Here is an 18512-nt window from a genome sequence, read left to right as displayed (position 1 = left end):
CACACACACACACACACACACACACACACACACACACACACACACACTTACTTCTCCATCTCGGATCCTGAGCCGCCAGCAGCCCTAGGACACGCAGTGAAAAGAAGAGAAAGCAAAGCTCTCTCCCCGCGACCCCCAGCATGGCTTCTCCCAAGCCTTTACAAAGCCACATCCATTCTGACTGAGGCGGTTGCTTTCCCTCTCCCTCCTCCGCTGCTCCTAGCTCTCCGCCTTCCCACTATTGCTTTCCTTTCCCAGCTTGATGCTCCACCCCCCTACTGAATTCAGCAGAATCAGATCTAACTAGTAGCCAGAGATATTGTAGGGAAATTGAGCCCTGGAAGCGAGGAGCTGGACAGTCCAGGCAGCTGTGATAGGAAAGGAGGGAAGGACAGACACCAAAGGGTGAAAGACGGGGCAATTAGATGAAGCCAGAACTAGTTAAATGAAAATAAAGTGTAGTTGATGACTACTTTGAGGGAAGTCTCTAGTAAAGTGCCCAAGAGATCCATCCTCGGTTCCTGTTTGTTCAACATTATATCACTGACTAAGGTGAGGACACAGAAAGCACTCTTGTCAAATAGAAGATGGGGAATAAAAAAGACCCTAACAATGAAGAATAGAATCAACATGCTACCAGATGGATCAATTGGAATACGACGAAATGTAATAAGGACAAATATAGTTCTCCACTTATGTTTGGATTTCTTTTCAATCTATTTCAAATATACAGGGTTAGGGAGGCTTCACCGTTCATGTAAAAATGATCTAGGGGTTTTTTAGTGGAATACAGGTTTAAGATAAGAAAGATGTGGCAGCCTAACAAGAGCTAACTGCTTTCCAGGGTCCTTAATGGGTGCTGCTCTGCTCCCAGCCCTTCTCAGACCACGTCCGAATGACCGTGGCTAGAGGCAAGTGCCCGGTTTTGGAAAGACATTGACAAGCTAGAGGAAGTGGTGGGTAACCAGGATGGTTGAGGGGACTGGAGTTCATGCCATATGGAGCTTGATCGTAGGGACTGCAGATGGTTAAGCAGATGAGGAGACACAAGGGAGATCTTATTAGTCCTTCAAATACTTGCACAAAGCTATTTTCTTCTTGGCCTCAGAGGGTAAAACTAGGTACAAATGGGGAAAGTTGCAAAGGTCTCTCCTAAAGTGAGGTAAGGAAAAACTGCTGAACAGTTAGAGCTATATAGCTTGCATTTATTTCCATAATGTTTTAAAGTTTACAAAGTACTTTGCAGATATTATTTCATTTGATCCTCAAAAAAGTCCTGTGAGGTAGGTGCTATTAACATTCCTATTTTACAAATGAGGAAACTGAGGCATGAAGCAGGTAAATGACATGACCAGGGTCACACAGCTAGGAAGTGTGTGAGGCCATATTAGAAAAAAAATCTTCCTGAAGCCCAAGTCTAGCACTCTTTCCGCTGTGCCACCTAGTGACTAGAAAGACCTAAAAGTGGGTTCCTTCCAGGTCAATGGCAGCTCTAAAGCAGATGCTGCATGGACACTGTTGGGGATATTGTTGGAAGAATTCTGTGGTAGGTATGGCTTGAATTAAACTGTTGCAAAAACTCCTCTCAGAGGGCAGCTAGGTGGTGCAGTGGATAGTGTTGGGTATCTTCCTGAGTTCAAATCTGGTCTCAGACATTTACCAGCTATGTCTGGGAGAGTGAGCAGCACCTTGGTGACCTATTCTCTTCTCTGCCTCCCCTCACCCCCTCCCAAGCTAGCCAGGAACCCCTAGCCTTTGTCTTTCTTCTGTCAGCGTCAGGGTTGGTGAGTCTTGGTCCCAGTCTGGCCAATGACTCTTTTTAAAGCATGTGTGCTATATTGAGAGAGCTTGCTTGGATTGACTCATGGGACAGGCCTGGTCTCAAGCTGAGGGAGGCTTTAGGAGTCATAGGGAGTCCTGTTACTTCCTGTTTTTCTAAGGTGCAGTTTTATCTGCCCCCCCCCCGCCAGAGTTTCTTCAGGTATTTATTACTAAATATGCCTCCCTCTCTCCCCACTCCCTCCCAGCCTCAAGAAGCATGAAAATCTACATGTAAATAAAGTTTTTGTTTTGTAATGTTCAGTAAAAAAAAAACTGGACAAATCACCCTGTTTGCCTCAGTTTTCTCATCTGTGAAATGATCTGGAGAAGGAAATGGCAAAACCACTCCAGTATCCTTACCAAGAAAACCCCAAATGGGATCCAAAAAAGTCCAACATGACTAAAAAAAAAAGACAGAACAACAACTCCTTTGAATTTGGAGATCCTGTGATTTATTCGGCATTTATTGTTATCTGAACCCAGAGTACTGTGAGAGTTAGATCAACCTGTCTCCTGCCCCCTGGAGCTCCCAGTCTAGCAGGGGATTAAAACAAACACAGACAACCAGAATGCACTATTTATGAGGGGGGGATCCCCAGCTCTGCTATTTGCTATGTGACCTTGGGCAAATCCCAGTTTCTCTGGGTCTCAGTTTCTTCATCAGCATGTAAGGAAGAAGGGATTTGCCTTCTCCCTACCATCACCTTTACCACCCACCCCCACCCCCAACCCTCACCATGAATATAGCTATAGGATGCTCTCAGTTCAGTCAGTATAGTGTCCACCTGCAGAGGGCATGTAACTCTGCAATGTCTCACTACAGTGTGAATATCCATTGAATGCAGACCCATGTACTGAGTACTGTGGGAATGACCAAAGAAGATAAAAGAAGGGCCTTTGCTATGGAACCATGAATGCCCAAGCTTTAAGAGACATTAGAACACAGAATATGGAATTTTAGAACCTGGAGATAATTTAATCCAACATCTTCATTTTACAGATGACACGGAGGTCCAGGAGTGGAGTGACATATCCACCAAGGACATAGCAGCTGTGATTAGAGCCCAGGTCACCTGACTCCTCATTCAGCCTTTATATTCAAAATTAAACTCCAGACAAATAAATTGGTTTTGATGCTCTACAAAGTCCCCTCTTTTTGACTCTTATTACCTCTCTAGACTTATCTCATTTCTCTTATTTCCCTCCACAAACACTAGGTTCTGGTCCACTACTAGCTGCTACCCAAAACTGACATGCTATCTCCCACCTCTATGCATTCATACAGACTACCCCCCCCCATGCCTGTAATATACTCCCTCTTCCTTTCTGCCTTTCACAGTAACTCATCCTTCAAGGCTCAGGTCAGGGACCACTTCGTCCATGAAGCTTTCCCTGATTCCTACATTCACTGTGTGCTTCACTCTTCTCTTTTCTTGTCATATACTGTAGTCTCATTATACCCACTGTGCATCTTTTCCTTCCCACCCCCCACCCACCTTTGAAGCTTCCTTTGTGTACTGTCTTTCCCCATTAGATTCTAAGCTCCTTGAGGGCAAGGATTTTCTGTTTTAATTCCTAGTGTTTAGCACAGTGCCTGGCATGTAGTAGGCCCTTAATAAATGTTTACTGACTATTTTTCCCTTATTGACTATATTTCCCTTCCAATTGGCTACAACTTTGACTCTTCTAAAATCATGACATTCCATGATTTAAAATCAGATACTATCACCAGAATAAAAATAGTTTTATAAAGATGGGTTCAGGCATCAGCAAAATGTTTGCAATCACTGAAAGTAATCCTATTTAGTCTCAATGCTGGACACTTTCCATGACACATGACCTTGGATGAGTACATATGTCTCCTTGTTCTATAACTCACTTGATGTTGAAACTCAGCAGATGTTTGGACAAATATATCCCATTGTGACCATATCTCTTATAGTCTTACGTGATTTTAATATGTGCATGGGAGAAACCTTTTTGGAGAAGAACCAAAAGCCTACACTTTATTATACCAAGTTTAATGATTTTTTAAAAATCAACAAACTATGGCCAGAGCAATACATTTTATTCTCTATAACTTTTAAGGAAACTGTAGGATTGTGAATATATGGTCTGTTACAGAAAATTGTCTGCAAATGCCTGCCTATTCCTTTCTCATGTTTTCATTAAAGATATCCTCAATACTTGCGTAAGCCAATCCCATAAAGATTTTGTACAGACAGGAAATCAGACAAGTGAATAGGTAGTTGCTAACATCCTCTCATTCATCCTTTTCTGGGCAATGATGCATTCTTTTTATTTTCCCTTCTTTTAGAATCTCCTTTTCTTTGAAACACATTGAAAATTGATTCTTTTTTTTTGCCTTTTTTTTTGGAGGGGGGAAGGCAGGGCAATTGGGGTTAAGTGATTTGCCCAAGGTCACACAGCTAGTAAGTGTTAAGTGTCTGAGGCCATGAAAATCGATTCTTAAGAGCCTATAAAACCATGTCACCACCAGCATAGATTTCTTCTGTATGAAAATGATTAAATTTGGCCGCACTTCCCAACATTATCAAGTGAAATTGTCACTTTTTCAAAGAGTACATGGGGTACCAAAGTAGTGAAAGAAAAATATTATGCTCCCACCATCGTCACCAATGAGAATAGACCTCTTTAGTAACATCTGCAGATCTGTTCTATTTCACGAACATTTGTTGTCCTCCTTCAAGCTTCAACAACAAAAATTTTGGGATGATCTAGCCTGACTAAGTCTCATTCCAAGCTCTCAGCATTCCGGTTTTCCACTTGTCTGCTTTTCACTATTTTGTGAAATGATACTTTTCATAAACTGCCATCATCCTTCCCCCAAATATTTTTGAAATGAGTTTATACATTCAGCCAATATCATTCTTGGTTGGCATATCTCTGCTTGGCAAGAAAAGAAGTATTAGCTGGATGACATCGTTTCTGTAGTCTTTCAACCTTTCTGACACAAGTGTGTTGCATTATTTAACTTCTTTAAGAGATGGTGACAAAGTGAATATCTTTACTTTTATCTTTTCTCTTCCTTCTAAATTGATCACTTGTTTAAGCAATTTGTATTGGAACAACCATAATCATGTGCAACAGGGATGTTGAGGGGAACCTCTTATTTGCTAGGCAGATCTAATGGATCTGGAAATATCAGGTGGCTTCTTCATTAGGGACATATATCTTGCTGGGATAACTGCTAAATACCTGCTTGGTCCCCAGTGACTAGGGGTGCATTGAAAATGACTGGCTATGTTTTGCATGACCTCATTGTGTAATGGGTATTGCACTTCTTGCCTTTTCAACAAGTGGGGGGTGCAGAAGGGAGGAAGAGAATTTGGGAATTGAAAATGAAAAATTCTAAGTTAAAAAAGGAAAATTATCGGTGACAGTGTCAGAGGGGATTTACTTTTGTTAGAGGAATCTCCCTTCTCTGTGGTCTATCAAAGTAGTGAAAATGCCTCCCCCTCACTCTTAAGCATTTTGTATAATGCTTTTTCATTCCTGGATTTCCAGCAATATTTGGCAGCTTGCTGCACAAACATACAAAAGCAGGAACATGCCCTTTTGCTAGGTGGATCTAAAACCAGACTTCACACCCCTAGATGCTGTCTTCTGCCTTTCTGTTTCATTCCCTGAGCACAGGTCAGCTACTAGCAGTCCTGAGAAATGAAAATCTCTAGCTTTGGTGTTTACCTCATGAGTTCAAGAGTTCCTATACTGGGTGCTGGCTGCCTAGCAGACGATTTTCTCAACAACACACTTCCTGGAGGAGAAGATGACCATTGTCAGGATAATCTTGTAGCTGGAGGCCTAAATAAAGACATATCTTGGCTGGTCAGGAAATCTTTACCTTATGAGTTACTCTGACAATACCGGTCTGAGGTGAATGAGAAATATTTGTTCAATATCTCACAATGTTGTCCCTACTTTCTGGAGGAATCATAATGAATATGTAATTATTCAAAATGTTTTATATATTTTTAATGAACATCTGTGAATTTTATGTTTTGCCAATTTTTGCAATTAATAAAAATCTATTCTATCTCCCTACCTCTCTCCCATTGAAAAGAAAAAAGAAAAACAAAATCCTTGCAACAAATATAAACAAAATCAAGCAAAACAAAAAGTTTGGATATCTGTGAATTTTTCACATCTTGTGCAGTTTCTGTAGTGAGGAAATAAACAATTAAATTATCATGAGCAACATGAAAGCTGTATTGTACATTGAGTACCTTTTCTGAAAGGGAGACTGTAACCTGTATCTTCAGGAAATCCAAATAGCCATACTAAGGTTTGTTTTAGGGTTTTCCCTCTTTGGGGTTAGCCTTCTCCTCCCAAATTGAACGCCTGCCTCTGTAAACCCACAGCTTATTTCTGGGGCCCCTTGGACCTCAAGGTACACACGATATATTCTTCGAATCTTTATCTTTTTTCTAATCTGGCGTAAAACTTGTTCCATTCAGTCAATGATCCAACTTATTCTTATATTATTCCTAGGCTGGTAACCAATCTTTCCCTTTCTGTTAATATGTAACATTGTGTAATTTATAGATTCAGTGCCATTCCGATCAAACTACTGAAAAATTATTTCAGAAAAGTAAAAATAATAAAATTCATTTGAAGAAAGCCAATAAAAAAGGTAGAATGAAGAGAGCCTAATGTACTAGCTCTCAAACTATACAAAAGACAGCAATCATCAAAATGATCTGATATTAGTTACAAAAGAGAATAATTGATTAGTGGAACAAATTGAGTAATCAAGACCCAGATGCAATCAAACATCGCATAGTATTCAATATGCCCAGGAATATGCCAAATTCTAGGGTAACAACTCATTCTCTGACAAAACCTGCTACTGGAAAGCAGTCTGGAAGAAATTAGATTTAGACTAATATCTCACACCATAAAATGTAAGAATCTCCAAATAATGAGATAACCTAAATTTCAAAAGGTCATATCATAAACAAATGAAAAGGGAAGGAGATGCCTTTCACAACTACATACAGGAGAAAAATTCTTAACTAAACAACCAAAAATATAGATTATCATAAAAGATAAATGGTCAATTTCAATTACATAAAATTGAAAAGATTTTGCACAAGCAAAATCAATGCATTTTACTTTAGAAGAAAAATAGTTCACCAGTAAAAAAAAAAAATCTTTATAGCAAACTTCTCTGATAAAGATCTGATGCTTAAGATGTTTAGTTAATTTATACAAACATATAAGATCAAAAGCCATTACCCAAAGGACAAATGGTTAAAAGAAATGAATAGTTTTCAAAGAAAGAAATTTAAGATATCAACAAGTATATGAAAAAATGTTCAAAATCATTAATAAGAGAACTGCAAATTAAAAACAACTCTCAGGTTCCACAACCATCAGATTAGAAAAACGAAGAAAATAGCAATTGTTGGAAGGATTACAAAAGAATAGGTACATTGCTGAATTGTTGATGGAAATTTGAGCTGTTGAAAGCAATTTGGAACAGAACCCCAAAAGTCACTAAAACTGTGCATATTCTAGCAATGTCCTAGCAATACTACTGCTAGGCATGTACCCTAAGGAGGTCAAAAACAGAAGGAAACGACTCATAAGTCTACAGAAATATAACAGCTTTCTGTTGGAGCACAGAACTAGAAACAAAGGGCCCATTGACTGGAGGATGACCCAATTATCATATATATGAATATGAATACAATGGAATATTATTTCACTATAACTAATGACTTAGACACTGAAAGAAAAAACAGATTCTGAAAAACCTGAGACTTGTGAACTGATATGAAGTGAGGTGCTCTGGAGCAGACCACAATAGTGACCACAATAATGTCAAGGAAAACAACTCTGAAAGTTTTTAAAACACTAATCAATAAAGCACCTCATCACAGCTTCAAAAAACTAACAATGACAGTGATGGAGGCAAGAAACAGAAATAGACATTTATTTACAGATGTGGTCAATGTGGTGTTCTGTTTTACTTTGCTATACTTCTTAATTATAAAGGAGAGCTTCTAGTGGGGATGAAGAAAGGAGTTGATGAATAGTGATAATGATGCCCCGAAAAAAAGGAAATGAAAGGGGCTTCAATGAAATATGAAAATACTAGAGGGCAGTTTTCTTACTATTGTATGAGGTACAATACATAAAACCTACATGGCAGAAGTTCACAGTTCTGTATTTAGTCCTCTTTTCTGTTCTTTGTACATTGAGATGTTCATGTTTGAGTTTTTAATTTAAAAAGTTTTTCAAAAGATATTGAAAGTTTCATTTTTTAATGTTGTTTGTTGTTTTGTTACTTCCAACACCCTCCAACCTTCTTCAGCAAAGTATCCATGACATATAGACATAAAATTTTCAATAACCATCTTTTATTTCTTGATCCTAAATTGTCCAACATAGTTGCACATATTGCTGACCTATATACTGAATCCACCACATACCAAGGTATATGTTTATTTGGTGGGAAAGACTCTTCATAAAACTTCTCTACTTATTCATCCTCTCCATCCAAAAGTTGTGAGCAATTATAATTTCATATGACCTCTAGGGCACGGGCACCTCTGATCTTGAGCTATACCTTCTCCTAAGAAGAAATCAGATCCTGGCGAGGCCCTGTGGCTGACACCACAAGTCAGGAAGGGGAGTCAATCCGTGTTTTCTCCCATTTGACCCAGAAAAGTATTTTTAACAATGTTGAAAAGGATAATGATGTCAAAGTGTCTAGAAGGATCCGAGGCCAGGGCTGAGCATCCTGCAGCTGCTTCCCTTTCAGACTACCAACCTTTCTTCACTCCCTCCTCCCCCGAGCATTTTTCCTGCCCTGGTCAAGCTATTGTCATTTAAGTTTTAGTTTAGGGATGGGATGGATTTGGAAAGAAGAGAGAAACAAAGGGAAGACTGAAAGCTGTATTCTCCAAAATCAGGGGCTTTTTTCTCCATGCTGTTGGACCCCCAAAGCAGAACTATTTTTTATTCAGAACTCCTAAGCAAATTCTTCACTGCTATCACTAGTTTCAGAAAGTGTCTTAAGGACAATTGCAAAGACCAAGATGAATTCTAATCAATTCAATAGACATTTGCCATCAGGACTTCAAGAAACTTACCATTCAATAGATGCAACATAAATAAACACAAAGGAGCAGGTAGGTGGTGCAGTGAATAGAGCACCAGCCCTGGAGTCAGGAGGACCTGAGTTCAAATTTGACTTCAGACACTTGACACACTTACTAGCTATGTGATCTTAGGCAAGTCACTTAACTCTAATTGCCTTGCCTCTCCCCTCCTCCCCTAAAAAATCCATAAAAAAAAGAAAGAAACACAAAGAGACCTGATTCTAAATAGTAGGATATATGGGCAAAGACCTTCAAAAGGCTAAAAGAAATTCAAGGAGGAAGAAATCACTTTTACACAGGAGATATGCAAGACCTCATGAATGAAGTAGCATATCAGATGGGCCTTGAAGGCAGAAAGTATTTCAGCAGCTGATGAGGCGATGACCTGTACAAAAGCACAAAGAGCTATGAGCGAGGGAAGTGGAGGAACAGCTAGTGTTTTAACCATTCTAGTCTGTCTGAAAGAGAGATTCCTTTTCTTTCCTTATTTTTCACACTATTATGGCCTCCCCATCATTCTAAGCCTGTCATCTCTGGTCCACTACCCTCACGCTACACAAATTATTGCTCTCCCCTCCCCCATCTCTCTGCCACAGAAGTGAGCATGAGCTCATACACACATGCTCACATGGTCTCCACCACCATTCCTTAAATCGACTTGTGCTGTAACTCAAGATGACGATTAATTCATTTGAAAAGCTAAAACTAATTTCTGATATTGGTTAACTTGCTAATGATAGTCTAGAGTGGTAGAAAAAGCAGCATACCTCATTGCTAACCTCTGTTACTTCCCAGACATGTCTCCTTGAACTATCAGTTCATAATACCTATATTAGCCCAAGTTTCTTCATGTGTAAAGTGAGGGGAGCTAATATTTGCATTAACTCCTCAGAGTTGCCCTGTAATACCTCCTAGGAGGTATTGTAATACATTATCAGATATAACAAATTAATAGAAACCACTATGAGTGTTAGAAGGATGCCTCCTCCACTTTCTCCCTCTCTCCTCCCTCCTTCCTTCATTCTGCTCCTCCTCCTTCAACTATCTATAATAATAATATAAACTATAATCTATAAACAATGTACACCAAGCATGGAATAGGTCTGCTTCTAAGATCATGATATCTTTCAATGTAACACTAGGTCCTTCTTAGGAGATGTAGAGTTGTAATGGGAATGTAAATTTTAAAGATCTTCCCTGCCCCTAGGCTAAAGTGCACCTGGAGCCTGGGGTGGGAGGCTTGTTTTTCAGTAGATACTTCTTGATTGGCCAGTGGGTCAATAAGGTTGTTACATTCTCTGAGCCAGGAGAAGGCTTTGTTTTGGGGCTCACTTTGAGAAGTGTTCTGTGATTTGATGTGGATTCTGGGAAGCCGTTGTCCAGAGCCCCCCCCCCCTCCCCCCCGCTTTGAAAAACCCAGATGTTGATTTGGTATGGATGTAATGGTTGGACAGTTTGGAAAGCTGTCTATTTGATCTGTTTCTGTCTTGATAATTCTGCCTGTATACTTTGAAATTCGGGGTGCCGACTTTTTTCCCCTGAACAAGGTAAACGATATATGTCTGACTGATTGAAGTAAGCTTGTTAACCCATTTTGAGTTGCTTTCCTTTATCAAAGCAGATCCAAGAACCAGTGTTGGCAGCAAACCCTGAGGACGCTTGGGGTGCTTGCCGCTACAAGAGTCTTGCCTGAAATAATACAATTTTAGAGAGAGTTAGAAGAGAAAGTGGGAGCATTGTGGGTGCAGAGGTCAGGAATATTAGGGTTGACAAGGTGGGTAGAGCCAGAAAAAAATGGTAGCCCCGTGCCCCCTGAATAGAACACTCAATCAACATCTTGTCTAAGGCCAATTCCTATCTGCTTGGCTTTGTTTGGTTTTGCTTGCCCATAGGACTACTGGCAATTTTAATGGGTATTGTCTCCATTGTATGGAGATTAGGCATCAAAGTATTTTCTTTGAAGACTCAGAAGTGTCATTCAGCACAAGGAATGTAATATTTGCAAAGGATTATCCTTTTTTATTTTTTTTAGTGATCTGGGTTTCACACTAGAAACAGCAAAGGGCACAGACACTGAGAGATAAAAAGCAGTTACTGTAGATACCTTGAAAGTGAATTGAAGGGTCTCAAGAGACCAATTAAATTCATCATTTCCTCTCCAAAGTCTTCAAAAGCTTATCGATTTCTATCTGTTCTGTCCTTTCCCTGTAAACCAAAGTTCTCCAGAGAGAAAAGCAGAGGGGGGGAAATACTTAAAAAGGAACGATTTGCCAAAAGATTAGAAATGCAAACTGGGTTTGAGCAAGTGCCTGCTTTTGAATGCTCATACATCAGCACAATGCAGAATTAACATCACATTTGGAGAAAACCTTTATCAGAAGGGAAGTAATGATTTTCTGTCTCACAAAAGGATAGAAGCTCTCAAGGTGGAGATGATCATTAAAAGTCTTTTACATCAAAACCCACCAATATTTGAATAGTTGTAGATGACTATAGGAAAATTTCCAGCAACAACCATATGAACACATGTCTGATTGGTCATTCATTCATTCATTCATTCAACAAGTATTGGAGCGTCTCCTCTGTGTCCTGGATGATATGAGTGATCCAAAAATGAATAACAGGGCCTGCTGTCTTGGAACTTACAATCCTTTTTATAAAATGAGAGAGGCAAGTGAATGACAACAATGCAGAGTAGCATAGAATTATAAGTGGTATATAAAGTAAGTATGATAGCAGTTTAGTTAAAATAGGGGCATAGCTAGTTAGAGTGATCATAGAAGGCTTCGTGGAAGAACTACCATTTGATTTCAACTTGAAGGATGAATAAGATGTCAGGTCAGTATGCGGGACTGGGAGAGGGGGACACAGGGGTTCAGAAGAAGGGAAGAATTTAAGCAATAAGATAGAAGCAAGGAGAACCTGATTCACCCAGGACATCATTTTCATGTAGTATGATAGTAAGAAATAAATCCAAAAAGTAGATTAGGGCCAGATTATAAATCCCTTTAATTATACACTAACAAGTATGAAGTTTTCTTACTAGGTAATGGGGAGCTGAGAAGCAACTGTAGATCCCAAAACCCAAAATCAGAGTTTGTTCTAAGAAAGAGACAAATGATTAGGTTGGGTCCACGTTTCTTATTTCTCTCACAAGCTGGCAACATGGATTGCATGGGAGTTACAGTCCATAACTAAGCCCCTTTAAGGGATCCATTCCAGAATTGGCTCCATTTGGGATTTGGGAGGTACAGATATATGCCCTTTGAGGAGTAGATGTTCCCAAGGGGTGCCAATCAACTCTTACTGGTCAACACACTGGAAGGTGGACTATATTAAAATGAGGTCCTGAGTACTCTTTTCAATATGTTTTCAACTCAGGGCTTATATAACCTTGCCATCATTCTCTCTCAAGAGGAAATACCTGTTGCACCAGACCACCCCATTGCCGTACCAGATCACTCCCAGTCTTGGGCTATCTAGGCAGAAGAATCTGTCTCCACCCAAACCTGAGCAGATTAAATCAACTTCAGGTCTGGGTTGGAGTTTGACCAGGATAAGACTCAATGCAATCTTATTATCAGCCCTTTTCCAGGCTTTGGCAGGAAGGGGTTTGCAAATGATCATGATTCACTACCAGCCTCTAAGAATCTTTCACTACTTTGGGGAGGACAAGAGTGCACCTGAAAGGATTAGAGCAAAGGCATAAATAAGAATTTTTGTTCTAGGGATAGGACTCTACACCATGCCTAGGGGAGACTCCATGAGAGGGGTGGAAGGCACTAACCCATGGGAGAAAGAGACTCTAGGACATCAGTACAATGTCAGGAATTGGGAAGAAGAGCTCACTCCAGCATGTCATGTGGTAGTTCTTCTTTCAACTAATTATTCTTGCAAATAGATTATAAGTTTTGTTGGTTTTAGGCTTCTGAAGGATTCCAAAGACTGTCAGCACCCTCTAAATCTGGCACCCTAGGGAAAATCTTAGATTGCCTAGCCCTACTTACAACTCTGGTTTTCAGACTAATGCTAGTTAGTATGTTAAGTTCTGACTTTATTTTGCTCTACATTGCTAAGAGATATTTCAATGTTTCAAAAGATCTGTAGTTTCAACATTGTGAGTGTTCCTTCCACCAATAAAGATCATGTAGAACCCCTTCACATGACTTAGTAAACTGCCTTCTTGAGTTTTGATAACCAAAATAATTCATCATGCTTGATGACCAATATTCTGGTGACAAGCCTCTTGACTTAATCTAGTTGCCAGGCAAAAGATAATCCCTGTACATTAACTGGGTCCATACACAAAGCCTTTCTAGCTGGGTCAGACCTACCACAGCTGACCTTCTGCTGGCAGAGCCTCTAAATGAACCCATTTGGAAGGGCTTAGTGAAGGGTTAAGTCATGACTTCTTTATTCAGTTTCTTGAGGTCAAACAAAACAAATTATCAGATGCTGAGAAGTCACAGATGGTAAAATTTTGATCTAGGCAATTAATTGTCACTAGGCTCAGTGGCTTTTCAATAGCCACTCATGAAACCGTGGGATCTCAGTAGATTCACCACATGGTAAAGTGTAAAGAATATTAAATTTAAAATTTAAAGTACCCAGGTTCAAATTCTGGCTCCAACATTTATTACCTGTGTAAATTTACAGAAGTCAGTCAACTTCTTTAGTTTCTTCTTAGAAACTTTTCAGTTTCCTCAACTGTAAAATGAGAGGACTGAACTCCATGGCCTTAAAAGTTCCTTATTGCTCTAAATCCTATGATCCTCTCAATTTGTAAAAAGAAAAAAAGATCAGAGAGACTTTGCCTTCACTGTTTCCCATCCCACTGACCCAGGTGGCAAGGTACAGGAAAGACAGAATACATAATTGTTGTTTCAACTCTGAAACCTAAAACTCTTCAGAAATATTGGCATGGACCATAGTTGTTTAGACAGAAAACCTGTTCCTGGATTTGTTCCTGATCTATATCTCTCTTTCTGTCAATGTAAATCTTTAAAAGAAAGGCTCCTAGGAAGATTCAAAGAACTTCTGGGCTTCTAGACTAAAAGGATTTCAGTTTCATCTCTGCCACTTACTTGCTATGTGAGCATGACAAGTCCCTCTATCTCTCTTACCCTATAACTTCATCAATGAAATGAAGATGATAACTCTTCATTACCATAGTCACAGAGCTTCCAGTAAAACAATAATTGCTGAAGCTTATATAGCAATTTATGGTTTAAAAAGCATTTCAGATACACAATTTCATTTGATCCTCAAAGTCACCCTTTGAAGTAGGTAGTGTAGGTATTATCATTATTCCTATTTTACAAATGAAAAAACCAAGGCTGTGAGAGACTAAGTAGATGATCATGCTCATTTACATTGCTAACATGTAGAAGATCTAGCATTTGAACTCAGTTCCTCTAAACCCAATTTCAGTATTCTTTCTACTATACCACAGTATGTAATGATACAACATATGTAATGCTGTTCTTAAGTTGTCAAGCACTAGACAGATAAAATATATCATTATTAGGATGACGACAGTATGGTATACTAGAAAGCAGACAAGGTTTGGAGCCAGAAAGGTGTAAATCTTGTTTCTTCCTACTTGTTAGCCATATAACCTTGAGCAAGTCACTTCCCTTCCCTGGCTTTAGTTCCCTAATGTATAAAATGAGCACAACAATAATTTCACACCCACATCACAGAATAGGTGAGAGGAAAGTGCTTTGTAAATTGTAAAGAATCATAGTAAGGAGACCTTTTATCTTTGCTATTATTATTCTAAAACATAAGAGTGGGACCATTTAAGTATCCAAACTTTCACACTCCCACCAACTAAAAATATTCTCTGGAGAATGATTTCACAGGGACTTTCCAAGATGGAAGCAGAAAACCCATTCTTGGCCTGAGCCAGGACAGCTTCCATCTGGATTTGTACATTGGAAATCCGCACAGTGCAGGAAGACATACATCCTTCAGAGGAAATTAGCATCTTGCTCACAGCAGTTTCATTATTTGGGGAAGTGGACTGTTTTAATTCATCCCAAGTTAACTCTTCTCATCTGTTTCAGCTTTGGTGAAGAATAGCAGGCTGTATTCAGAGATGCCAACAACAGCTGTGTCTTCCAAACCAAGGAGCTGTTCAGTAAGATGAAACCAGTGTGGGCTGTGTATTTCAGTTCAACTTAGTGGGGCTTTCCTACTCAAAGTGTTCTTTGTGTGCTTTTTAAAGACTGGGCACTAACCCTGCGCGTGGCTAAAGCATGATGAATGACTGAGGAGTTCCAAGTGCTCAATTTAAATTTGGCTGGTGACCAAGACTGAAGAGTCAAAATGCACAGACAGTTGATATACCCAGGACCCTACTTGTTCAGGCTTGTTGGTGACAGACTAGGCTGCTCCTGGGGAATTTGTTCTGTCCAGTTTTACAGGGCAAAACCAAACTAAGCTACCACCAACGTCTACCCTAGGCTTTGTCTAAAGAACCAGTATACAGTGTTATAGTTTCATGTTCCATACATCAACTGAGCAATCAACAAGCAATTATTAAGAGGGTCAGCCACCACTATTGGTACTGGGAGATAAAAATACAAAAATGAAAAAATCTCCATCTACAGGGAGCTCATATTCCCTCCTCCATGGAGGAAGGGAACAGTTTATATAATATAGTAGAATCCTATTTTAATGCTTTCCCTGACCAATAAAATTCAATCCCCTTTGTCCGCCATTCAGGTCCTAAATGACCAAGGAGACATCTACCTTTTCATCCCTATTCCCCAAGCCACCTCCTCAAGGACCATGTTCTATGCAAACAAAGCAAATTCCTATATCTAAACATGTCCCATTCTTCTTTCTAGTTACCATACCTTTACTCACACTATTTTTTATACCGAGTTAGCCTCTGTCCCATTCATGGCTACTATCACCGTGCCCATCTTTTAAGGCCCAACTCAAAGGATACCTCATATAGAAATTATTTCCAGAATGCTCAGCTCAATTTTAACTCTCCTTCATTTAAGCTCATAATACTTTGCATTTCTCTTTTATATATGTAATATTCTAATTTATACCACATTTATTTACATATATGTGCACATATATATTTCTTATCTCCCTCTTCTATTTTATAAATTCCTTGAAAATATTACTTCAGCAGAGAGAAAATTTCAAGTAATAGACCTTGTGAGGTCAGTCCTTGAAGTATTGTTATTGTTTAGTCGTGTATGACTCTATGTGACTCCAAATCATACTGTTCATGGGATTTTCTGGGCAAAGATATTGGAGTACTTTGTCATGTCTTCTCCAGTGGATCAAGGCAAATGGAGGTTAAGAGACCTGCCTAGGGTCACACAGATAGCAAATATCTGAAGTCAATTTGAACTCAGGTCTTCCTGACTCCAGGCCCAGCACTCTATTCACTGAGCCAACTCTTCCTTCATGTGTTAAATACCTATTATGTTCTAGACACTGAAGCAGGCCCTAAAAATGCAATGCCAAAAAAACCCAACATCTTAAAACAATCTCTGTCTCAGTAGATGTTACATCCAATAGGGGGAACAACATATACACATAACAGGGGAAGGGGATAAGAGGGGAGATGATAGAAGGAAGAGCAGATTGGCAGGGGGTAGTCAGAAGCAAACACTTTTGAAAAGAGACAGGGTCAAAGGAGAAAACAGAATAAACGGGGGGGGGGGGGTGTGGAATATGACTACTTTGGAAATGTTTTGCATAACTATACACGTATAACCTATATTGAACTGCTTGTCTTCTCAATGGAGGTAGGTGAGGAGGGAAGAAAGAAGAGAATATGGAACTCAGAGTTTTAACAACATGTACACATATAAACATATACATAATATATGCAAAGTAAATATAAGGTAATGAGGAGGAGGAACTAGTTGCTTTGTGGGAGGGGGTAATCAGAAGATGCATCAAGGCATAGGTGCTCGACATTGTAGATGCAAAGACAAATGTTAAACAATACCTGCCCTAAAGGTGCTTACATTTCCCTGAGGACAGGGGAGGGAAGATACACCATGTACACATAGAAACATAAAGTAATTTGAATGGGCACTAAATTGGAAAGCTGAAAAAGCCTTCACATAGGAGATGTCTCCTGAGTGGAGCTGTAAAAGAAATTACAGACTCTAAGAGGCTAAGATAAGGAGAGACTACATTCCAAGGCAGGGTATGTCCCAGAGACAGCAAGTAAAATGCTGAGTTTGGAGAAGAGCTAGGAGCCCAGTTTGGCTGCCAGGTAGAATGAGTCAAAGGCAATACTATGGAACAAGTCTAGAAAAATGGGATGGTGCCAGATTGTACAGAATTATACATTCTAAACTGAGGAGTTTGTAGTTTTATCTAGGAGACAATAAAGAGCTGTGCACTAAACCATCAGACTTTTTGTCTTAGGACAGTTATTCTTCAAAATTGTGTGGTGAGTTGGAGATGGAAAAAACTAACAACAAGGAGATCAAGGTGGCTATTACAATAGTCCAAGGAAGAAGTCATGAGGGCCAGGACCAGGAGAGTAAGAGTGTAAATGGACAGAAAGGGATACATAACAAAGAGGTTGCAGAGGTAGGATCTACAACATTTGGACATGGAGAGTAAGAGGGCAGGGTCAAGGATGATCCTTCAGGTTTACAAACCAAGATGATTAGAAGGATGGCAGTGCCTTCAACAAAAATAAGGAAGTGTCAAAGGAGGCAGATATGGGGTGGGGGTAGTTAATGAGTTTCTTTTTGGACATGTTACAATTGAAGTCCTGATCCTGGGGAGAGACCCATGACAGATGGAAATGTGAGACTGCAGCTCAATGTAGGGATTAGTGTTGCATATATATCTGAGAGCCACCTACTAGGTGGCAGATAGAATACTGGACCTGGAGTCAGGAAGATTTGAATTCAAATTTGTCCTCAGATACTTACTAGTTGTATGACTCTGGCTAAGTCACTTAACCTGTTTGCCTCAATTTCCTCATCTATTAAATGAACTAGAGAAGGAAATGGCAAACCACTCCAGTATCTTTGCCAAGAAAACCCCAAATGGGATCATGAAGAGTCAGACATGACTGAAAATGACTGAACCACAGCAAGACATGGAGCTTATCATTTAATCTATAGGAGCTTATGAGTTCACTAAGAGAGACTGTAAGGAGAAATGTAAAAACCAAGACAAGAGATTTGGGTGGCAGATGTGTGATGATCTGGCCAGAGACCTAAGAGTCAGACAAGTAGAAAGAGAATCAGGAGAATGGTGTGACAGAAGTAGAGGCAAGAAAACAACTTAAACAATGACTGCAACAATGTAAATGGAAAGATCACCACAAAATAATAGAAAGCGAATGTTGCAAAATTACAAAGAGCAAACTTGGTCCCAAAGAAGAGATATGAAAAAACACCTCCCCCTACTCCTTTGCAGAGATGGGTAGTCCATGGGTGTGGAACACCATTTTCACACTTTTTCAAATTTTTCATTCGTTTTGTTGATTTATTTCTGTATTTCCTCTTTTTCTCTTTTAAAAAAAGATCCTTTTTCCCCTAAAGGATGGCTCTCTGG

At 39.5% G+C, this 18512-nt stretch overlaps 2 protein-coding genes across 2 annotated transcripts in view; one reads left to right on the top strand and one right to left on the bottom strand.

The window, feature by feature from the left end:
- The window catches only part of ADAM19 (ADAM metallopeptidase domain 19), a 132438-nt gene extending 132091 nt beyond the window's left edge, over positions 1-347 (bottom strand). Inside the window, exon 1 of the mRNA XM_069102491.1 lies at positions 52-347. Within this exon, the coding sequence (XP_068958592.1) occupies positions 52-172 (121 nt within the window). The 5' untranslated portion in view covers positions 173-347. The remainder of the gene's footprint in view (positions 1-51) is intronic.
- Positions 348-4407: 4060 nt separating this feature from the next.
- The window catches only part of THG1L (tRNA-histidine guanylyltransferase 1 like), a 107638-nt gene continuing 93533 nt past the window's right edge, over positions 4408-18512 (top strand). The window contains exon 1 of the mRNA XM_069102489.1: positions 4408-4413. Coding sequence (XP_068958590.1) covers positions 4408-4413 — 6 coding nt within the window. The remainder of the gene's footprint in view (positions 4414-18512) is intronic.

The sequence above is a fragment of the Petaurus breviceps genome, unplaced genomic scaffold (assembly GCF_028583685.1).
Source record: "Petaurus breviceps papuanus isolate PSGF00001 unplaced genomic scaffold, PetGlider_PUasm1.0 551, whole genome shotgun sequence".
NCBI classification, from domain to species: Eukaryota; Metazoa; Chordata; class Mammalia; order Diprotodontia; family Petauridae; genus Petaurus; species Petaurus breviceps.
This window is presented reverse-complemented; position numbering and strand designations above follow the sequence as displayed.